The 24,828-nt window shown below is 40.0% G+C and overlaps 1 protein-coding gene across 1 annotated transcript in view; it reads left to right on the forward strand.

Annotated features, from left to right (window-relative positions):
• The window catches only part of ascc3 (activating signal cointegrator 1 complex subunit 3), a 169,680-nt gene that overhangs the window by 118,293 nt on the left and 26,559 nt on the right, over positions 1-24,828 (forward strand). Inside the window, exons 23-34 of the mRNA XM_030394226.1 lie at positions 2,138-2,236; positions 2,346-2,514; positions 5,454-5,674; positions 6,737-6,822; positions 7,622-7,788; positions 11,606-11,751; positions 14,048-14,168; positions 14,954-15,096; positions 18,089-18,226; positions 20,036-20,156; positions 23,030-23,162; positions 24,619-24,744. Of these exons, the coding sequence (XP_030250086.1) occupies positions 2,138-2,236; positions 2,346-2,514; positions 5,454-5,674; positions 6,737-6,822; positions 7,622-7,788; positions 11,606-11,751; positions 14,048-14,168; positions 14,954-15,096; positions 18,089-18,226; positions 20,036-20,156; positions 23,030-23,162; positions 24,619-24,744 (1,670 nt within the window). The remainder of the gene's footprint in view (positions 1-2,137; positions 2,237-2,345; positions 2,515-5,453; positions 5,675-6,736; positions 6,823-7,621; positions 7,789-11,605; positions 11,752-14,047; positions 14,169-14,953; positions 15,097-18,088; positions 18,227-20,035; positions 20,157-23,029; positions 23,163-24,618; positions 24,745-24,828) is intronic.

Raw genomic sequence — 24,828 nt, forward strand, 5'->3', positions numbered from 1 at the left:
TTTTTTCATTTATGAATCATTGGGTGCCTAAAGCTGCACTCCCTGATTTCTCACTAGCACACAACCCAGACACCAAAACCAGAATGAAAGTTTTGAAGCTGCCCACAGATAAAGACTGCGTTGAAGTGGATCATTTTGGTAGCTTTTTTGGCACGGCAAAAAAAGTCATTCTGTCCCCACTTCCCCACCCACATGACTCACATTGTCTTTAAAAAGACAGTGTTATAGAAAAAAAACTAAATTCAAACACTAAATATGTAAATTTGAAAGTAAAAGCAAAAAAATTCACAAGAAACACTAAATATTGCCATTTAAACATGAGTGTATATTAATGTATTGATGTTACATGCAATTTAAAAGAGAAGATGGCATTGAATAGATATTGAACAAAGACTTAAAGGAATAAGAAAAGGCAGCTTGGATTCACAGCAGCTACAATCATTGACTTTATATGTTCTGAAGAAACTAGATTACTGCCAACGTTCTGCAATAATCGCACATGAACACAAATTGTGGTTTCTTTAAGAAGGGTAGCAGATTCCAGAAACCTGATTTCCTTTGAGATAGATCCTTCCTGGAGAAAGCTGATTTCTTGGTCATGTAAAGAGGTAACCGGGTTTTTAATAAGCTTTTTTTACGTGTGCCTGTGTAGGACAAAAGACTTCAGACAGGAAGTATTGCTTTGGGGGAGGGAAGAAAGGAGAGATTATTACATGTAATGATGCATCGCCATGTTCAGCATGTTAGTGTATTGTATCACCGTTTACTGCTGTATCACAACAGTAAGCGATGCTTCACAAATGAAACTAGTAAAAGGCTAAAAGCTGAAGGACTGACTAAAAGCTGAAGGACTGACCTGCTGCATGTGTAGGTAAATTCACCTTTTTTTCAGAGAAGGTAACCATGTGGTCCAATCCCAAGCATGATAACTCAAAATAAACTGGTGACATGACTTCTTCTGGACATTAATAAATGTCAAAACATCCCCAAATCCTTTAAAAACGTCCCAAATCACTCAAGCAGCCAAACTTACTACATAAAACACAACAGAGCCACATTCACTCCCCACATACACACCACAACTACTTCCTGACACTACCAGTGAAGTCACATTTTCACTGTGGCGGGAAGAAGAGCTGCTCCTCCTACCTTGTTGTTCTTACAGCCATGGAATCTCCATCTGTCCTTGAGAGCCAGAATGCCTTCAGGCCTCGCCAGCATGTCCCAGCTCAGTGGGCAGTCTGGCCAGAGGGGATCACGGGAAGCTTAGTCCACGGTTTGTCATGGAATCTGAGTGGAATAGGAAGCTCATTGTAGAAGAGCTGAATATGAAGATGAATGTTTATGTCCGATTAGCGATGCATGCTCCAATCATGGGAGAGTGGTAATGGAAGACCGACTGGCTTAGCCCTGATCCGGCTGCAGAGCCAGGACACATGTACCGACACATGAGCCACCACCCTGATGGCACCCAGGAAACACACCCCACTGACATATCATGATACATACTGCCATAACCCTTCAAGTATCGTTCCTTATTCTAGGATTAAACTTTCTGTTGTTTTAAGGGCTGATACTTTGTTTAATGTGTTGACAATACATTAGTTATGATAGTTTGTTGGAGTTGACATTTTAAAATTTGACCTTAATTGTGACCTAAATTCCAAATACTTATTGTATTACCTCTCTATGTTAGTTTGAGATTAATTGATTAAACACCGGTTTGTTTACGACTATGCACCATATAGCTTAATGCCAATCGAAATAGTTTGACACAAATCTGACATGCAAGGGTTTCTCCTAAGTCAGTCAGTTTGTCTGTCTGTGGATAGAGTATGTCAACAATAGTGTCACAATCATGCAAGATGCAGTCATAAAACTTTTTACGGGTGTGTAGTTGAGATCAAAATTAAGGCCGAGTTCCAAGATGGATGTGGTCTCATGTAATAATGTAGTAACCAGTACCAACAGCTGCTGTTGTGATTCCATAGCAGGATCTTATCTAGTTCTATCATTTTTTTTTTTTTGGTTTGTTTGCTTGTTTTTCTCCTGAAGATGTTGCCTCTCGCCATTAATTTAACGCCACTACAACTGCAGAGAAATTCTGATTGAAATGTTGTTCTCCTCAACGATTCAGGTCCATGGGTCAGTAGGTGAGCCATGGTGGTTATGGGTGGAGGATCCCATCAATGACCACATCTATCACTCTGAGTACCTACTCCTACAGAAGAAACAGGTTTGTTTTTCAAAGTGGACTTAGTTTACATGTCTGCAGTCTTCCTCAGAGAGCATATGATGATTGATGTGTGTTCTTGTTTCCTTACTTTGTGTGTTCTCCCTTCCAGGTGGTAACAGGAGAGCCTCAGCACATTGTGTTCACTATCCCCATCTTTGAGCCCTTGCCCTCCCAGTACTACATCAAGGCAGTGTCTGATCGCTGGCTCGGGGCAGAGGCCGTCTGCATTATTAACTTCCAGAACCTCATTCTGCCCGAGAGACACCCCCCACATACTGGTACACACACTCATACTCAAAGGCTCAATTCCATTTCCCTGTTTTTACTCCCACACCTTGTTTTTGAGTGAGGTTATCTCATGACATTTTTCATTAGAGCAGGTGTAGACCATACTCTTTCATTTGGAGATCCAACATTCCTCATGAGCAAGCATTTTGCAACAGCGGAAAGAAAAAAATGACATTCAACGGGCAGTAACCTAGGGCAGACCCGGCTTAACATGGGCAGCTAACTGCCTTGACTGATTCAAAAGCATGGACGCTCGCATGTAGCATTATTGCCGCAACCGAGGCTCGCCTTTTCTCCGCCATTGTTTGTTCACATTGAACCAAAAGAGGTGTGATGGTTCACATGATGTTGGGAGAAACTGTTTTTTTCGGGCAGAAATGTGATGAAGAGTCAGTAGGACTGACAGGATGACAGACACATTTCCCTGTATAACTGCTGATTTTTTTCCCTCATATAAGTTGCCAAAGACACTACCGTTACTAAATTACTATTGTTTAGTCCTGCAACGTGACTGTGACTGTGAACGCAATCAGACCAACAGAGATGCACCGCAACAACAGCAAAATGAATAACCACTACAACAAGTGAAATATGTCTGATAATAATATTATAGCAGCTTTAAATTTCTAAATTTCAAAAGCATAGACGCTCAAAAGTCACTCACAACTTCACATTTAAGAACATGATAGAATCAAAACAATAACATTCATTACCCGGCCACTAGCAGTGCTCCTACCCTGCCAGTCTGCGCTGATATTTGAGGGGTGGTGCCATGTGCAGATTACTTATCAGCAGACTATTGGTCATTGTTTTATACTTAAAGAACTATATAAAGTAAAGAACCAAAATACATTGAAACAACAGAGTTCTAACAACCCTCGGTTTCATGTGTGCTCCTATAGAGTGGTGTAGCGATGACTTATTTTTATAGGCTAACCCTGAAGTTAGCATCACCCTGGTTTTCTCCACAAAAAGCCTATGTGGAATCGGATTTGAGAATATAACTTAAAGGGATATTCCAGTGTAAATTTAATCCATGGTCTAACACACCGTGAAACTGTGTTAGACTCCCTCTCGAGAGATCAAGTTAGCAGACCGCTAATTTACGAAGTTTTATCAACCTCAGAAACGACCGCACGACAACAATACACTGCAGTAAATGGATCCAAATATAAACCGCCACCAAAAAGTCACAAATAATGCTCAGAACAGCACAAAACTTCAGCAACAGTACAAATAGGGTCTCAGCACATAGTCCGGGGCATATAAACACAAGTTCATGATACTAACATGTTTTGTTCCCCAAGATAATCTTCACAGATGAACACCACTTCTGTTATTTTCAGTTGTTAAGTTCAGACTTAATCATTAGAAGTAAAAAGCTAATGTTGCTCATGCTACATTGCATTGTTATCCTGCTTTTGCACTGCCAGTACCGATAGATGTGGGACACAAGAGACTGGTATAAATTAGCCTTACATATGGACAAAACAGCACAGTCATCCAGTTGGATTTTCATAGACTGATAGATCAAGTATCTCTGACATAGTGAAGGTAACTAAGATTTTACTCAAATCCAATTCTGGCATAAGTGAAAGGCTACTTCCCTCAAAAACACCAACTATAACTTAGAGTCGGCTTAAAACAGCAGCTCACTACCACAGAATCTGAGCCATTTGGAACCTGCACAAAAGCTGCCTGGAGACATCAAACCCTCAATTAGACTGGAGAACAGAAGAATCTTATCCACCCATATATCAAACATTCACTCCTCCAGCCTGATAAAAGGAACCAGCATATTATTTCTGACCACATGTCCTCTCAGTAAGAGCAGACACAATCACAGCAGCTATCAGGGGAAAAAAAAACCCACAGCTCAGAGGAGATCATACGACAGCCTGATGGAAGGGCACTCTGTGACCCATCTCTCATACGTTAAAGAGTCTCTTATTGAAAAAGACTCAGTTTGTCATGTTCTGTCAATCACATGAAAAAAACATAAATCTGGTGTTTAAATGGAGACACCTGAAGAACATGAGGTAACGTAAGAACATATAATGCCTTGGCGAGTTCACCAGAATACTATAGTTAAGGTGCTCAAGCATCAAATGTATGATTGATAATTGAGATGAAAACATCACCTCCTTGACGGAGAAAAAAAAATGCAGCTGTTGCATCCAGTGTCAGGAGATGTTCTTAACTTTGTTAACAAGAAAGATAGAAAAGTGATGATTTAAAGGAAAACACTGTCAAAAGAGAGAAAGGAGTGTCTGTGTAAACAAAAGAATAATATTATCTAACTACCTTGCCATATGTATTTACTGGACAGTTTATATTTTCCCGACTAGATCTGTCCTCAGTTTCACTTTGATCAAAGCATGTTTTTTTTATTGAGTTTGATGTAGCTGAGGGGGTTGAATCATTTCTATTGTTCTGGCCTTTTATGTATTATGTTGCTTGCTCTTTCTTTTCTTAGATGTGAACTGGCTGACACTGGAACAACTGTGTTTCATCCTCTCGCCCACATAATCATTAAAGTTTAATTGCACAACGTAAAAGTGATAAGTGAATAATCATGCAGAATACATACATGTTCTCAGTCACTAATTGTTTTAATCTTAGCTGCATTGCTACATTAAATATGTTTCTTATATGTCTCCTAAAGAAATTGCGTGACTGAATTTTCAGCCCAAACTACACAAGTATCCTTTTCATTTTGAGCCTCGTCATTTGAATGAAAATAACTGTCTTGATTTTTCAATGACAGTAAAAAAACAACAACATTTCAGTCTACAGGTGTACACCCTCAGTGAATGTTCTTGTCATACATTCTGTGTTTTTCTTTTGATATGCCCTACTTTAGCTGCCATAAAGGAAGTCATATTGAAGGATCCGGCTTCATCTTCTTCCATTATTCTTTCCCTCTCAGAATTGTTGGACCTGCAGCCACTGCCAGTGACAGCTCTGGGTAACCGGGAGTATGAGAGCCTGTACAAGTTCACTCACTTCAACCCAATCCAGACACAGATCTTCCACACGCTGTATCACACCGACACTAACGTCCTGCTGGGCGCCCCAACAGGCTCTGGTAAAACCATTGCAGCAGAGATGGCCATGTTCCGGGTCTTCAACAAGTACCCAGGCTCCAAGGTTTGTCTAGCTAGCTCCATCTGCATTACTGTTGAATTCAAGGGATTTGTTTCTTTAATTGCTGCAGTCTTTTATATTGGTCAACATTGTTACTGACATAAGAAACCAAGACTTATAGCAAGCAAAGTTGAATCTGTTTAACCCAGTAGAAAGACATTATCAGTAAACTGTAAATGTGCAGAAAATGTTCCATTCAGTCAAATTTCACTCAGCAACCACAATTGCATCTTCATGGAGGTCCACTTCAGAACAGGTTGTGCCTACGGGAGAACCATGGATAATTACATGATAGGTTTAGCATTGTTGTTCCTGGAACATCATAATTAATGTTGGTTCAGGACCATCATTGAAACTGACCAGTCACGTTTCTGTACTGCCATAGCACTGCCACTCGGGTAAAAAGCCTGAGTGAGCCTAACCCTAACCCTTGTGATTGGTTCTTTTTTTTTTTTTTTTAACTCAAACCGTATTCCCCTAAACCTAACAAACAGTGGCAGAAAACTAAAATAAACTAGTATAACAATATGTTATAAATGACATATGAAAGCCAGTTTCTTGAGTGAAGTCAGAAAAATGGCTTCATAGGCCTGTTAATGGTCTAAAGCAGGGAGAGCTTTGACATTGAGCCCTGTGGGGGGATTGATTGGGTGTTGCTCTTAGTTTAGGATAAATCAACACATTTCATGAGTTTTGAAAAATGTACAAAGCAGTATACATTTAAAATTATAGCTTCACAATTGAGATACTAACCTGGCATGTGTCAGAGAAAAATGTGAAGATTTCTTCACTTTATTATAACCATATACTTTATTGTCTGCATTATTTAGAAAAAATGATTTTTTTAAAAAATGGATACTTAGAAACCCAGTCAGCAGTTATATAATATTGTTACCCAAGAGTTAATGATCAGTTTAGTGGTTGTCACCTGCAAGCTGAGGTAAGAGCAAAGTACTTAGACATGGGAGGCTGTGGAAAGATAGCTCAAATTTACAACCAGCCTATGTATAGAAACCCTACACTGTTTCTCTTGATTGAATGTTTCATTTGTTGCTGTGAGTTCAGGTGGTGTATATCGCCCCTTTGAAAGCTCTGGTCAGAGAGAGGATTGAGGACTGGAAGATCAGGATTGAGGAGAAACTGGGGAAGAAGTAAGTGACAATTGAGACACCACCCTCACTAAGTGGATGACACCACGCAGTGGCAGAATGATTTTGTGGCTAAGGTCATCCTATCTGATGATAACAATTCATTCTTATTGGAATTCTGGACATCAGAAACACACAATATATTAGTGAAGGACGTATGGCAGAACTGTTTATGGCGTGAACAGGTATTCTTTAAAAGACACAAAAAGTAAGACATGAAAAATAAGAACAGACAATAAGATATAGTTAAACCAAAATTGTCAATAATCATAAGAAAAAGGGTAAAAAATAAGCCAATAAAGAGAAAGAAAGAAAAATCAAGGCAGTACATTGGTGATATAACACATAGAGATCTTTGGCACCTTAATATAAAGTGGGATTTAGACCTTGTGAATAAAACATCTAGCTAAGATTATTAAAATACTGACCATTAGGTCTAGTTTATTGTATTTTAATAAGATGCTATAAATAATACTATTATGATCTAGAACAGGCATTGCTGTGATTCTGTTACCTAACCATTCAATCAGTTGTTTCCAGAGTAACTGGGTATGAGAGCATGAAACAGTAAATGCTCTGTTGTTTCAGCATCACTTTAACAGAAGACACATGCATCGCCTTCAAAGCCAAATTATAAACTTAAAATGTACTGGAATCGAAATCATGTACTGCTTTGTAGTGAATTTATTTTGTTTTGGGTGGAACTGAGTAATGACGAACTTAATTCTCAATTTGCAAATATTGTGATCCATCCAGTTTCTATGAAATGAGAGACTTTTTTCCCTTGTTCTTGTCTGTGCAGAGTGGTGGAACTGACAGGCGACGTCACCCCAGACATGAGAGCAATAGCGCAGGCTGACCTCATTGTCACCACACCAGAGAAATGGGATGGAGTGAGCAGAAGCTGGCAGAACCGAAGTTATGTTCAGAAAGTAGCCATCCTCATCATTGATGAGATCCACCTACTGGGTAAGAGTCCACAGCTAACCTACAGGAGTCTGTATATATACAGCTGTTTTAGTATCTATATATCTATCTATCTATCTATCTTTTTTATTTATTTATTTATTTATTTATTTATTTATTTATTTATTTATTTATTTATTTATTTAGCACAATTAAAAAAAAAAAATACACAAATACTCCACAAAGAATACAAATAACATACAGTGCAGGAAGAGGCAGAAAACCCAGTGGGCTTATTTGAAACCTCCACCTAAATAATGTTAAAATTTCACAATATTATAAGGAAACACAAAATTAACATACAAAAAATAAAAAATAAAAACTACATAAAATTAACAACAAGTTAAAGGTTGAATATGTAATATGCTTATTAAAAGCTATATTTTTTCAAAAATAATACATCCACGGGGCGTTTAGAGGGGCGCAGATTAAAGGTAATGCGTTTCCTTGAAAAATTATATTTAGTCTGAAATAAATAATTTAAGAAATTTTGACGGGTTCGACAATGACTTCCTGTTTACATCGTACCAGCCATATAGCGGCCGGCATTGCGGGTTGCCAATTTCGCAACCTCTGCAATGCTCGGCAAAGCTCGGCACAGCTAGGCTGACACTGGGTAAAATGGCGGAGTCTGCAAGCTCTTCAGAGCCCCAGCGAACGGTGCGTTATCTGTCCCAGCAGCTGAGTGACCGGAGAAGAGCAAAAACCAGAGTGAATATCAGTGAAGCATACGCTCGATGGACTCAGGTGAAGGATTTCCACGGCATCAAAACACACGCGGAAATGGAAAACTTTCTCCTGGATCGGTAAGCTAACTCGCTTGCTAACTTAGCTAACGTTACCTGTCGGTCAAACTCCTCTGCTACACTTATTTTCATTATATCACGTTGATCCTAGATATGAGAATACTGATCGTGACCCATCAACCTCCACACCCAGTAAACGGAGGAAACGGAGGAGGCTCAATCCTCCTGCCCTGTCCAAACCTGGCAACCCGACCGCTGGAATTACCTTTTTGTTGTTGCAACTACGATCTTGAGACACTAGATGGCGGCATTCAGCTCATATTCCATATTCCACCTTTAATAGTAACAAATTATATATAATAACAAAAATTCCGCCTTTAATAGTAACAAATTATATATAATAACAAAAAATAATAACATCAATATAAAAGCTGTCTATCTATCTATATATCTGAATCATTTACAATATCTCTTGATATTAAGGCAGAACAGAGAATAGATACATTTTTCAGATTAGTCTGAAAAACAAAAACCTCAGCGATGATAAATTGTTAGTGCTCGCACGATTTGAATAAACCAATGAAGGATGGCGTTTTACTATTTATTATTCCCAGTTCCCATTTTAAATGGTGCAAGGCTGTCTCTAAAGGCCTCGGCTTCCCTGTTTCAACTGTGTACAAAGTTATGAAAAAGTTTGCTGGTCACTGAATTGTCAAGAATCTTTGATGGAAAGAGGAAAATCAATGAGAGAAGCTGTCAAAGGCTGATGCTAACTGTTGAAAAAAGACAACTTGAAACATCCCAATGGAGCAATCTGGAGTGATGGTTTCAACCGTCCAGTACCATTCGTTGCAAACTAAACCAAGAAGATCTTTATGAGCGAAGACCAAGGACAAGTCCACTACTGAAAGAAAGGCACAACTGATCTGAAAGATTTTAGATAGCTACCTTTCCCATCCCCCCTCCCCCTTCGATCCTCCCATCTTCCTTCTTCTTTTCTCTTCTAATATGGCTCATGATAGCAAGTGGGTGGTGGTTTGGGGACTAACCTGCGCTGGCCAGTGCCTTTCCTCTGTCTCCCACAAAAACTATGTCGTCATTGGTCAACATAGGGCGAGACTCTGAGTATATCTCTACTTCACCTAACCTAAAATGTATTTAAACAAACAACAAACCCTCTGGGTAAATGTTTTATGGACAGATGCATCTAAAATAGTGCTCTTTCGCAATGCCGATAGGGTGACAAGGTGTCCCACTTTATAAGGAACTGAACAACATTTTCATACCTTGTCCTGACTCCTTCATGCTACTCACATTACAGAGCATATATACAGTTATTTATATAAGAATATACATAAACATATAGTGCACCTTTGAATCTGCAGGGTGAATCAGGGTGAATGTAAGCAGCAGCAACAAGATGGTGATGATAATGTGGTCGGCATCTTTATATCAAAAGTATCACACCTATGAAACACTGTCATCAACTTTGACTGTGTGTGAGCACCAAGCATTGATGTTTTAAACACAGAGTCCGCCTCTCCTCGTTCAGCTCTCCATCAAGTGCAACAGCTCTAACTGAGAAGTTGTGGTGAAAACAGTGTCTGATTCCACATTGTTCTGCTGCCTGAGTCCAATTTCGTCCATTATCTTTTCCTGTGACCAGACATTAGCCAGGAGCTGCCTTAACTACTTAAGGAACACCATTCCAACATAGGAACACCCTTCACTAAACGAACACCCTTTGTAAAAACAAATCAGATCTTAACAGTATATACTCTCTGTTGGAAAGCTGAGACTGTCGTGATTATTTTAAGCCCAAAAAAGTTATTTCCAGACCATGTAATAGCCTTCTAAACTCACCATGACACAACATTAGAAAGAGCCCTCTACCGCAAGAAGCAAGAATGCCTACAACGTCATGCCACAATTTTTTTTCATAGTTCGCCAAGAGTCCATAGAATGGGAATATCCATGTCATTTTACCCAAAACTAGCTTGAAGTGTCTAGCAAGAAACCCCAGGGTCTTAGCTTTCATTTGAGACCAAGATTATGTTTCTAGGTAAAGGGGTTCTCAAGTTATAAGCCTTTGAGTCTCAGTAGGCGCTCTTGGAAAAAAAAGACCCAAGCAAAACGCACAGACATGCCTTTAGAAAAAAAATTATGAAAAATCAATTTTTTAGTCTTTTGACTTCAAATTTTGAGTGTAGCAAGCTGAGCCTAATTGTGTCTGCTGTGTCCATAGACATACCTGAGCCCTTATATCTTAGTCAGTTTATTGACATTTGAATTGGACGGAAACCAAAACCTGTGTTCCAACCTCTGTAACTCTGTGTCAGTATGTCATAGAATCACACTTATACTTCTAGAAACGTGAGGGTGTTACCTTTCCAATGGTACCAAGCACAACCCTGAGTCTCAATCTATGTGGAAGCTGTCATACTTTTAATTTCGGTATGTCATTTTGGAAAAAGAACCTTAAAACAGGGGCGTTTATTAAGTGGTTAAACCAAGCTGGATTAGCATGGCCCTTATTCTGACTCTCTTCTTCCCTGGGGAATCTAAACAGTAAAGTTGGATGGTCGAAAGACACTGTGGGCCATGATTATCTGACAATCAGCTGTTCTTCAAAACACACACTTTCTTCTCCACTGATGATGACAGTATTTCTGCGATGGGCAGCATGTGTGCCAGCAATAAAGCTGAAAAATGGCGTTTGAAAACCTAAAATGCACCATCACCTGGACAAGCTTCCAGCAGCTGCATCTTCATGTTTCTTCATGCATATTCAAAACTGGGAAGGCTGTCATCTTGGGAATGTTTTTTGTTTTATGTTGATCAAACTGTACAAACTGGGGTAAAAGTAAAGGTTAAAATTGTCACCATCCAACACGGCCACAGAATATGATTGAAAGTAGGACTATTAACAGTAGCTGAAATAACTAGCATTTAACACACATTGCTATTTCCATAAGCACATTTTCCATCAGAAACCCCATACCAGTGTGAGGACACTAAAACATACTGTTTGCTACATGAACATTCTGATTTATGATGTCATTGTGTCTGATCAGGTGAGGACAGGGGTCCAGTGTTGGAGGTCATTGTGTCCAGGACAAACTTCATCTCCTCCCACACCTCAAGGAGTGTCAGAGTGGTGGGTCTGTCCACGGCTCTGGCCAATGCTCGAGACCTCGCTGACTGGCTGGGGATCGGACAGGTCAGATATACATCATGACACTAAATCATACAACAGGACTTGTCTTTCACTGTAAATACCAGAACGTGGATGATAATATGCCTTATCAGTGTTATTCCTCTGACCCCTTGTTCTGGTCAGATGGAGGGATCATCTTCTTGAGCTCCCTTGTTTCAGGAAGAGTCAGATTGCACCGAAAATGCTGCTGCAGTGAAGCTGGCCAGAAACCTCTTTGTGTCGCTCCAAGTTTTTTACGCTTCATTGGTTGCCTGCCTCTTCATAGCAGATTGAATGTATATAATAATGGTAATCAAGTTAAACAGATACTTTTGGCTTGGAGTTAGAGACGTAGTTTATCTCTATAATTGTCTTCCGTCTGTGCCTGGATGCAGTGCTTGTTTAACTCATCAAGCATGACTACAGTGATGCAGATGGATGAGCTAGCCTGTAAGCTTGAAGCAGAGGGGAACATCACAATGATGCGAAGAAGAACCACTGAAATGATTTGACCCCATATGTTTTTATACTGAATGCCAGTAACAAAAGTTTGCACGTCTACATAAAGTGGCGTTACTTAACAGGTAAGAGCGGTTGCACTGGCTGCGTGAGTTCATCGAGAGTTTCCGTGTCTCGCCTGTTTTTACCGCGACATGTGTGCAGTTTTTTTTCCTTGCACTCGGCTTTCTGATGATATTTATGAAGAATTATCAAGACAAACTCCATGTAAACAGATAGGGCAGGCAGGTCCGTGCAGCAGCAGTGGACACACAACATATCGCAGCCGTCATGCACTACACAAGCATCCAGTGTGGCAAGCCCGTTGTGTGAGCTGCAATTCATGCAAGTTTGCCAATGTTAAAACATGCATTAAAGCAGATGGGGTCCAGATTTAGCACTCACCACTAAATATGATCCACTGGCAGGTTGATGAAATAGGCCTGCTTCACTACAAACTGTCATCACTTCAACACAGTTTGATTGAGCTAGGTACAGTACATATCTGTAGCAGTGTTTCCACTGGTAACATTTATCCGTAGTAAGTAGCTTTTCAAACAACTCTGCTGTGAAGAATGCAAGAAGCCGCTGTAGTAACAATGCATGAACAAACACTTATTTTTATTTGTCTTTCTCTTTCTTTAATATCGCTTTGAGGATTTGCAAAATGAGATGAATTGCAAAAGAGAGCTATGTAGGTTTTTTTTGGGTGGGGGGCAGAAAATGGCCTCAAAAGGCCTATAAAGATATGGGATGGGATGTGTTATTGAATACATCTTTATAGAGAATGCTCAAGTCAGTGTCAAGGAACAAAGTAAAGTGCAGTTACTTTCTACATTTGGTCTGTGTGTGTATTGAATTCATGAAACATCTAATAAATTGATGGGAACTTGCAAATCATATAGCTATATCCCAAATACTTTGAGTACGTTATGATTTGTTTGAAGTTTTGCCCTCTGAGCTAAGTTTCAGGATTTTTGCTTTGCATAATTATTTTTCACTGGAATGGTTTTCTTGTTCCTGAAGAAAAATTTGAGTGACACAGATCATGGTAAATATAGGTTCAGGGCCGGAAAAACCCTTTTTTTGGTTATTTTGACTGTAGATTTTCCTAAGAGAGATTATTTTCATTTCCTTGAAAAAATGTTATGTGAAAGGGTTGATTTTCATTGCATATGCATATTCAAATATGGTATCTTTTATAATATTTTTGAAATTAGCTAATTCTACTTATTTCACTGGCTGTAAAGTTACTTGTATGTATGTGTTTTTATATAATTGCTGTAAAAATGAAAGTGTCCGTTTCTAGTAATGTCAAACTCACATGTCCGACTCTTGTAGCTTGGCTTTTGCTCTGCTGCCAGAGCTGTAGATAGACACTGTTAGCAAACCAGATTGGCTGTCTGCCATCCATAAATCCAACTGGCTGGCTGCTGTCGAGAATGAGCTGCTAGATTTGTAGCTGTCCAATCCATTATCCAGGCTTTTGAGATGCCTGTAGACATGCAGCCGCCCTTACAGCCATACAAACCAAATAATGCTCCACACTTTTCACAACATCCTATAACACACTTTGAGTTCAATCCTGTTCACACACTGCACTATATCACCTTATCACACAATAAACACAGCAGACACATCAAAGGTTCAACAGAACAGAGCCGAGTCCAGCAATGACCTGCTGCTCTGTGCCTCAGTGACAGGGACAGACAGTTTACATTACAGCCAGATGGGCCTTCATGATGCCAGCTGCTCACATTAAATCTCTTCTCTCTTTTCTTTCTCCCCCTCCCCCTCCTCTCCCCTCCTCTCTTCATAACAGGTGGGTTTGTTTAACTTCCGCCCGTCTGTTCGCCCAGTCCCGCTGGAAGTTCACATCCATGGTTTCCCAGGTCAACACTACTGCCCCCGCATGGCCAGCATGAACAAGCCTACCTTCCAAGGTAGATTACTTGTACTTACCTGAAAGCACATTTGCACAGATGTAGTACTGAGACATAATTACTGTTCACATCTTCAGCTTCTAATTAAACATGCGATCGGAGCAGTATGAGGTCTTTCTCACTGTATTTCTCATTAAGCTCTGATGATTGGAGGTGTATACAGACTTTTGTACACCCTTTTTCAGTTTTACTTGCACAACAACATTTTCTTAGTTCACTGAAGAACACTGAGTACATTTCATACAAAAGACAGTCTGACTTATAAGTACATATTTATGTATACGTCTGTCATAAATACATCAGTGAACCACACCGTTCCTTCATCACCATGAATACACACACTGTAATTAATTTGACTCATTATTCCTCCAGTATATATGCATTTAGCTGCCAGAAATTGTTACTATACACTTCATATGTATTAATCCACTGCTGAAAAAGTCCCCAACAAATGCACTATTTCTTCTTGTTTGCGTAAGTGTGTTAAAAAATATAGTGACCAGGTGTTTTCAAAAGATGTATCGATTCTGTATATAAGTGAGGTGTCTTTTGAAGAACGATGTCATCAGTAGGCGTTAGTGGGCTTGGAGCTAAGTATGACAGACAGGGTAGGGAAGCCCTGAGAGATGGACAAACTTGAGAAGGACCACCACCTATATCCTTTAAATGTCCCCATATGTGCTGCAGCCACAGAAAAAGGCTAAATGGAACAATGGCTTTATAGCATGAAGCTATTACAAGCTATGTGAAGCTTGTAAGTGTATGTTCTGAATTTACCTTTACAGCAATACGCAGCCACTCGCCGGCCAAGCCAGTGCTGATCTTTGTGTCATCACGACGGCAAACTCGACTGACTGCCCTGGACCTCATCGCCTTCCTTGCCACAGAGGACAACCCCAAACAGTGGCTGCACCAGGATGAGAGAGAGGTACATTACACTATGTGCTCCGAGGAGGCGTGGTTAAAACGGCATACTAGCAGTGTAGCAACAGCTTCTGTGCTTCTGGTGCAGTGTTAAGTGTAGGTCACCCAGGTTTCAGCAGTGTCCACAGCTGAACACACTGTGCTTTAAGTACAGACAAAAGAAAACAGAAAAAATCTATGTTCACACAAAAAACTGATCCGTCCCACAGCCCTTGTAAACTGCTGGTCTGACTAAATTAGAAGCTTCTGTTTCACATCACAGCTACCCCAGCTACAACCTGCATTCTCTCACTGCACCATCAAAACGGGTCAATACTGATCGCTTTTTTCTTACAAGTGTATGTTGCTTCCGTACAGATATTATCTTATGTGATGAGCAACATCACATTCAGTGATCTTGTTATAGAGTGATTACAGAGAAATATTAACACATGTCTGTTGTTCCTCTGCATTTCCTTCACTTCTGTGCCCCTTTTCTCCTGCTCTCCCTCCTCCTTTGGCTGAATTGTGCTGATGCTCAGTTTCTCTATGTAAGTGCTGGTTTTAAGTGTAATTACAGATGGAATTCGAACCATCTTATGGTGGAAAAGTCTGTGTCATCCTCCATTATATTGTCTGTGCATACCTTGGGATCAGTTCAAGATGGGAGCAAATGACTCCTCTGGGTTCACATGTGAAAGGTTTGCTAATAGTATTTCAACACTATCAGCTGGGAACTATCAGCTGGTTTTACTATCACATGGTTCCATAACATTGTGTTATACAGGTTAAAAATTGAACAGGATTTGTGATGTCATCTCTGTCAGACAGATCAGGTCATCATTGATTGAGCACCATTTTAACCACCTTATCAATTTTTCAGAAGTAATTGTGTTTTCCTGGGAACACCTGATGCTTTGACTCATTCTCAGAACAGTCACAATCACCGACACATAAGGCTGTTATGTAATGTAAACGTTTACTGCTCAAGGAAAAACGACAAATTCTTGATATGACTTGACATCAGAACATAATTTCTAGTCCGCTCAGCTCATTGAAGCCTTTGGCTCAGCTGTTTGCGAGAAAGCTAATGTTATGCTACCAAGATTCAAAGTCAATAACAGTGCTACAGAGTATCAGTAAGTTTGGAGGGGCAGTGTACTTCAGTCAGCATGTGTGACAGTCGGAGTCCTGTCAAGTCTGAAGTTTTCTATCGTGTCCGTTAGTTGGTTGGTTTGTTAGCAGGATTTCACACAGACTACTGAAAACCACTGGTGTTGATCTGGATAAAGGGACAGATGCAGGATTTTTTTATGTTGCATTTTTTGGCATTTTCATCCATTTCTATGGAAGTAATGCATGGATCTTGATGAAAAATATCAGGTGCTTTTATCTAAAAACAGGTTTCCCACATAATTCGCTGTGTATATTCAGAGTCCCCCACAGACTGCTTACCCCAACACCTTTTCCTTTTAACACCACCAACAGTGACAAAAAACACATTCTGACAATCATATCGGTCTTCACTTTCTCTGTTTACAATAAGTATACCTGTGGTGGCATTTTTAATTCGGCCATGATATGTTCAGGTTTTGAAATGATACATGTGGCTCCGTTACACCGTGCTGAATTTGCTTCCCTGAACCCTGCAGATACCTTGTCTCAATGCAAATATGTGCAGTCTTAGTACATAGGCCTAGTTTCTATATGTGCGCACACAGCGTCCCCAGCCTCTGTGTGTGTTCCGCTGATATATGCTGCTGCCTGCTGCTTCTCTGCGCTGGCCCGTGTAGCAGCTCAGCTCCCTGCTGTTTGACTGACAGGCTTCTGGCGATTACTGCTTAACTCTCACCAGGGGTCACCCACTGCCCCGAATCCCCTCTCCGACCTGACAGCTCTTTCTTCCCTCTGCTGCTGCCTGTAACCCCTTGCTCCTTCTCTCAGGCCTGGATTTCCACTCTCCTCTTCCATTTTCGTACTTATTATTACCTCATGCCTGTTTTTAGATTTGATTGGTTAGAGTATTTTGAAAGATGCTTTTCAGTTTGAACCATTGACTCTGATGACATACATCCAGTTTTGAAAGAGGTGGAGGACTGTTTTTTTGTGTAATATGGACACTCTTCTACCTCACAGAGGATTGTCTTCAAAGGGTTTTTTTTTTTTCCATTCTTTGTCTTTATATATTTTACCAAAATACAAAGAGCACAAATAGACAGATGTCAATTTTTGTGTCCGTCTCTGTTTACTCCTGCAGTTTTGCTCCGCTGACTCTGTATACTCTGGCAAAGCACAGGGTATTCTTTTTTGTCCCTTGAACCCAGAAGCTATTTGTGTTGGCTGGAAGACACAAGATCTGTATAGTATAAGGCAAGATGCCCCAATCCTACTGGAACCAGAGGCGAGCCATGCAAATGAGCCACATGTCTGCAACTGTTTACCACTGAAGTGTTGTTCCTCCTGACTATATATAACTCTTCATGTTAAAAACCCGGGTACAGGAGTCAAAAAGCTCTTCTAAGACTGATGGCTTTAAAGGATAGATCAGACAGTTGGGGGATTTAGCTTATTTGGTGTCTTGCCCAGAGTTAAATGAGAAGATTGATGCCTCTGTCATGTGTGCATTGGAGCCACGCAGCCATTAAAGATTTCTGGAAGTTTCTGCTCCTCGCCATGAAAGAGTCCAGCATTTAAAAAACCACAACATGTTGTTACATCTGGTTGTGTCCAGATTAACTCGATATAATGTGTTAGTTAGTGAGCTTTAGAGGTTTGGTGGGTGGATTTTGTTAAATTGGTCAGATCCTTCACCTTTAAATGTTCTTTACCATCGGCTGCACATCTTTTTGCTAGTGCATATCCCTATGAAACTAGTCTTGACAGATATTTAAAGTTTACAGTGACATGGTATGACAGGCCAGCCCTCAGTTGTGTCATTGTCAGTCACTCAGTCAGTTTGTAATTTGATTTGTGTCCGTCAGTCATTCACCAATGTCTGTGCTCTGGTTTGTCTGTAGATAGAGGATATCATTGCCACAGTACGCGATTCCAACCTGAAGCTAACACTGGCCTTTGGGATTGGCATGCATCACGCGGGCCTTCATGAGAGGGACAGAAAGACTGTGGAGGAGCTGTTTGTCAACTGTAAGATCCAGGTAGGAGCTCATCCTGTTTAGTTTTTTGTTTTTTTTTCTGTTTATTTTTATTTAATCATATGCGTATTTGTCTGATTCTTTTTCCTGTACTTGCTGCATCTTGAGCTGTTGTTACAAGTGTATTTCCCTATTATGGGATAAATAAAGCTAATATAAAACATGAACTAACCTAACCCTAACCCTGACCTATTCAACCTATCCGTAATGTCTGTTACCCTTGATCCAAGTGTTGTGCAATTTACTCAATTAAATTTTATCACGGAAATGATGAGTTCTGTACTGGTTGTCAACAACTGTCTTAACACAAAAGTGACATCTGATGGGATCCAGGAACTGGCTGACTTTTTCGGAGTCATGTTGTAGCCAGATAACTTCTTTTGGGGGCATGTGAGCGACATAATGACAGTTTGTTTATTACCCTATGTATTTCTTGAACCATCTTCTCATCCAGCCTGGTCATATCAATGGTAAAATCCAGAACAACTTGTATCAAATATGTTGTATCTGCCAAATATTTGCATTTCACTATTAAAGCAAAACTCTAGCCAAAATGCAACCTTGGCTTTTTTTGTGATTGTACCAGAATCAAACCTCGTTTAAAAGCATAATTACGACGTAAGAGGCACTTCTAAGATTTACCGTATATTCGTTTTCGGGTCAAGCTCATTTTCAATGGGAGTGCTGCGGGCACTTTTGCGCTAGCATCAAAATCTCTATTTTTAAAACACTAAGAAGGCTCGACACAACATGAAACTTTGCTCGTAGTATCACCAGGGTCTCTACACATGAACACAAGAATTGAGAACATTGTTTGTGTACACAGAGTTTACGGAAAAGAAAGTTTTTCTAACAACTCACCTTAGCAGTAGCTTGTCCTGCTCCCAGTCGTCATGGCAGCCGAGAAGTATCGATCTCAGAATGCAACATAACTTTGAGGAGAGTTAAGGTGAAACGCTACTGTCTTCCAGCAACAACTATCCACGCTTTATCTCACGTGACTTTTCCAGCTTTTGATTTTAGTATTGTTTCTTATATGAGGCTCCTTTTTCAACTTCAAGGTCAATATTGTTTTTCGCTAATGACAAAACAGCGAATTATCCGTGCATTTATATGGAACTAAGCTTTAGGAGCGGTCCACCTTAACTGTCCTCCATGTTACATCACATTCGGAAATCGATACTTCTCACTGACAGGACGGCGGTGAGCAGAAGAAACATCTGCTAACGTGAGTTGTCCAAAAACTTTTTTTTTTATTAAACTCTGTACACAAATAATGTTCTCAATGCTCTTGTTCATGTGTAGAGACCCTGGTGATACTACGAGCAAAGTTTCATGTTGTGTCGAGCCTTCTTACTGTTTTAAAAATAGCGATTTTGATGCTAGCGTACCAGTGTCCGTAGCACTCCATTGAAAATGAGTTTGACCCGAAAACGAAAATACGGTAAATCTTTAAAGTGCCTTATTTGTCGTAATTATGCTTTTACATGAAGGTTTGACTCGGGTACAAAAAAAGCCTTGGTTGCATTTTGGCGAGAGTTTCACTTTAAGGGGCATGATGAACCTTCTGTAGACAGCGACATACACACTACACTGTTCAGCAGAATGGAGACTGATTCATTACGCTGTGATAGATGCACCACATGTGCATTCCCATTTTACCTACAGCTCCATGTTTTCCTAAACATTTACATGATTCATACAATTACTTACTATTTACTTATGTTCATTCTGTATAGATGTAATTTCTCAAATAGTTTAAGTTTGCTCATATGAGATACCATTCTAGTAAGTTCTTGTCTCTTGTCTTAGGTTTTGATTGCCACCAGTACTCTGGCCTGGGGAGTGAACTTCCCTGCTCACCTTGTGGTCGTCAAGGGAACGGAATACTATGATGGCAAATCCAGGCGCTACGTGGACTACCCCATCACAGGTACACAGTCAGTTTTCTCGTTCGCACATACAGTGTATGTTATTTACCACAACAGGATAGAAGTTGACATTATTATTATGTAAAGTAGTGTAGTGCAGTGTTAAATGTAGCTATTTAATGACTTATCACTTAATTCAACTTTAATGGTTAATTCCTATGTTGGCTGTTACAACGATTGTGTTCAACTCTTTCATTTTTACTTTGACATAATCCTTTATATTACCTAACATCACACGATTAATTATATGTATCTAAACTGTACAAGTAGACTGAGAGAGTCGCATTTGAAAAACAGTTAGAGAAGTTAGTAAATTAGAGAAGGCAAGTTCTGAAGAAGTTGCGGTTGTGAATGCTGCCTGTTGAGAAGCTGCCAAATGTGCATTGCTGCACTAGTTTGTTGAAAAGCTAAGGCCAAACTGATCAGTTGGCTTTAATTTATTAGAAATCCTGTCTGAAGAGAATGAAGCTTCCTAATAGTTAGGTGAGAATGAAGGATTAAAAATAGAATATATAACCTGTGAGCCAAACTGCAATGCTTCAACATCTAATGTACTAATGATTGAGAACATTTAAAGATTTAAATAGAGTTTCTGGCTTAAATAATTGAACAAGTAACAGTTAAATATAGTTGAAATGTTGGATAATTTGTGTGTGTTTCACTGTGTGTATTAAACTGGCTCATTGATAAATCTGTCTCTCTCTGTGTTGGCCTGAATATTCTCTGTTGCCACGGTGATGGTAACCAAGTTGGTTGTGACAAAGAGTTGATTTAATAGTGATTTTAGCTGAGGCTCATCTCACATTATCATGCTTCTCCCTCCACTTGTGGTATCACTCAAACAATGATATATAAGAAACTATGAGAAACTTGGGAGCAACTATGAGAAAAATGGATGTGTTTGCCTGCCTCCAGATATTATTCCTTTCCTTTGAATGGGGCTCAATTCAGCAATTGGTCAGTGTTTCTATCATTTAAGAGGCCACCAAGCCGGAGGTTTTTGTCCAACTGCCTCCAGAGAACCATGTGTCCTACAAGCTGTTTTCTCCAGGAGTAAACACTGTGGGAATGAGAGCGAGTGAAAGACGAGGGTTATGAATTTTTTTTTTTTTTTTACAGCTCCTCCACACTCGCTCTGTTGGCTGCTTCAGTCTGGCTGTCAACATTCCACCCCATACACACCAAGGCAAAAATCTGAAAGTGGCTGGAAAGTTATACATTTTTAAACTGTGACTGTGCAAAAAGTATGAATGCTATGACAGAGTTGAATTGATGTGAGAAAGTCCTCATCTGTGTGAACGGTTCACAGTTTGAATGGGCATAAGAATGTGACTGGAAATGAGTGGGTTTGACTTCGTTATTGCTGCGATACGACTAAGCTTCGATGAAAATTGAATATTTTCGAAACTGTTGATGGGATTTGAAAGATGAATACAACTAAGGCTGAACGATATGGACAAAATGTCATATCTCGATATTCATGCCAGATATCTCGATATCGATACGATACGGATATGACTACGGATTCGGTGAAAACCAAGCATTTTTCAGAAAAATAAAGAGATTATTTTAAGCCATATACAAATGGTTGATAGAGAAATCTTTACCAAATAATCACAAACTCACTACAGAGACAAATATATTTGAAGTAACAACAGTAAAGGGAGGGAGAAGATCAAACGAACTATGTGCATTTTTACAAGATGAACGATGACATCCTAATCTGGAGAACACGAGTGAGAGTGAAGATCGAGACTCAGCAGCTTCAGGTTATCGCTGGTAAAGTACCAGTGGAATTTAAAAAGACTACGGAGTCAGAGAATTAACGGATCAAAACAGAGTAGACGGCAGCTATACGGTCTCAAATCCACAGAGCGAGAGGCCGCAGCGTCCGCTCCTGCTGCCCCCGCCACACACACCTGCTGCCTGCAGCCGTGTGAGAGGACAGAGAGCCGTGGACTGCGATGACTCTGAGCAGCAGGAGAATTACAATATAATCTATTTCTCGCCTTTCCCCTGATGTTCTGAATAAGTCGCTAAATTTGTTGTTAGTCGCTTTTCAGAAATAAAGTCGCTAAGAGGGTCTGAAAAGTCGCTAAACTAGCTAGAAAGTCTCAGTCTCCGTCTCCCTCACTCCCGCCCTCGTATGTTTGTCATTGGTTGGCTTCAGCTGTCGATCCACAGCAAGCATGAAATAAGGTTTGTGGTTGGCTGGCCTTAACGGTGCATTCAAGGGCAATCGTAAAAAGGATGTTTGTTGTGACTGCCAGAGCTGTACGTGCAGGGCGAGCGGGGTGATCTATATCGTTTATATCGTTGCTTTTTCGATATGAATATCTTGAATGTTCATATCTAGATATAGATACGATAACGATATATCGTTCAGCCCTAAATACAACCTTGGGTGTAGGTTGGAATTTTCTATGTGGAATGTTTCAAAGTTTGAATGTAGTTAGTATCTGGAAGCGTGAATAAATCTAGATAAGCTTTGGCAATGCTTGAAAAAGTATGAAAATGTGGAGATTTTTAACATTCTCTCATATGCCTGAATGGGAAAAAATGGCAAGAGATATTACTGAACTTTGTGATGCCTTTTTCATTTCTGTTAAGTGAGAAAGACAGTCTCCTCAACATGCTCCTGCTAGAGCGAGAGATAAAACTGGTACCGTCTGCTCTCCTCCAGAAATTAAGGCTCAAAATGAACATTGAGGCTTATAGGAGAGTTGCTGGAGTGCTTGTTGCTCTGGGGCTTCTACAGCCTAAAGTGTAAGCCCTACATCTGAAACAAGACCATCAGCTGAGAGCCAACAAGATTTCCTACATTTCTATCTAAAAGTTGCAGTGTTTTGTAATGTCTTGTATGTGCCGTGTGTAGATGTTCTGCAGATGATGGGACGAGCAGGTCGGCCTCAGTTCGACGATCAGGGCAAAGCAGTTATCCTTGTCCACGACATCAAGAAGGATTTCTACAAGAAGTTCCTCTATGAGCCTTTCCCTGTCGAGTCCAGGTAACAGTCACATGTCTGTTGTCTTGGTTATTGGGAATCCTCCTGTTCTGTGCATATACAGTGTGCTTACTGTAACAAGATAGTTTTGGTTAAACCTGTATGGCTACCTGTGAAATAACAAATAACATGATAAGAAATCCCAACTGTTTTACATCCATCTGCTGCAGAACATAAGCACCCTGAAACTGCCATATAGAAAACAACATCCTCATCAAGGCCTAATGACCTAAACAGACTATAGGTTTACTTTTGAACAACGTATGGATGACAGCCTACACACACACACACCATGACATGACCTTCATGTTTCATTTAGTATTCTCACCAGTTTCTCCAAGAGGTCATATGTAGCATACAGGCAGCGGATTTTTGTGTTGAACAATGTAATTCATAGGAAGAGATGCAGCAGAGAAGCAGAAAAAAAAGTGATGGGTAAAAAAAAAAAAAAAAGAAGAAGGCACACAAAAGAGCCATCAGTGCAATAAGAATGGGACAAAGTTCCAGTTCAGTATCATTTTCAGTTGACTACTCTGACTGGCAGGAAGTAGGATGTGGATATAAGCCTATAATTGGTCGACTATTTCACTTGTGAGTCTCTTCTATGTGCATGTTACTGTTTTGTAATGTGTTACTGCATCCTGGGCTTAGTGCTGCCCAAGACCATTGTAAAAAACAACAATTAGACAGTGGGTTCATCCAGACCTTCCTGCAGCGGTGGCACGGCACTGAAACAATGTGTGCAGATAGGTTTGGCTAGGAGAGACCAACAGATGACCAAATAGCAGCAGTTAATGGTTTTGTCCTTGATGGTGATACAGAGAGCTGTCTGGACCACAATAAACTGGGAAGCGGGTTATTTTTAATGGTTGCATTTAGCATTGCAGTATAACAGAATGTTGACCTGACATTGTCACTTTAATTAGAAATGATGGTACAGAAGCACTGCATGAAGCAGAATGATTCATACTGACAGGATTTGTCAGGCCCTGCTCAACAAGCTGTACTGGCTCAGAGTTCTGATGTGTGTTTAGTCAGTACAGCCAATTCTGTTTTCATTTAACGGTTATCAATCTGCCAGAGTCAAAGGTGACATTCAGATGTTTTGTTCATCTGACCAACAGTTCAAAATCCAAATATACCCAATCTATGATTGCACAAGAAGAGGATCAACTATCAAATTCTTACATTGATTTCTTTTTTTGGCATTTTTGCTTGAAAAAACATCAATAAATGGATAGTTGGAATTATCAAGCAATTTGAACAGTTTTGATGAACAAATCATCTATTAATGAATCACAGCTACAGATTTCATTCTGTTTGTACAAAGAACTACTGAGGTTCAGAATCCAGCCCTGCTGGTTCATAATAATAAGCCCTCTCAAATACTGTGGAAACAAAATTGTGAATTTGAATTTGTATTTACACAATATTACTGTGATTTTGTGTTGTATACCAGCCTCCTCAGTGTGCTGTCAGACCATCTGAATGCTGAGATTGCTGCAGGAACAATCGGATCCAAACAGGATGCAATGGACTACATCACCTGGACATACTTCTTCAGACGGCTGGTGATGAACCCCAGGTTAGAAGAACTTGCTCAGACCACATGTCATATCCAACAGCAGTAGTTTATGCACACACACACACACACACACACACACACACA

The sequence above is a fragment of the Sparus aurata genome, chromosome 17 (genome assembly GCF_900880675.1).
Source record: "Sparus aurata chromosome 17, fSpaAur1.1, whole genome shotgun sequence".
In the NCBI taxonomy this organism is placed as follows: Eukaryota; Metazoa; Chordata; class Actinopteri; order Spariformes; family Sparidae; genus Sparus; species Sparus aurata.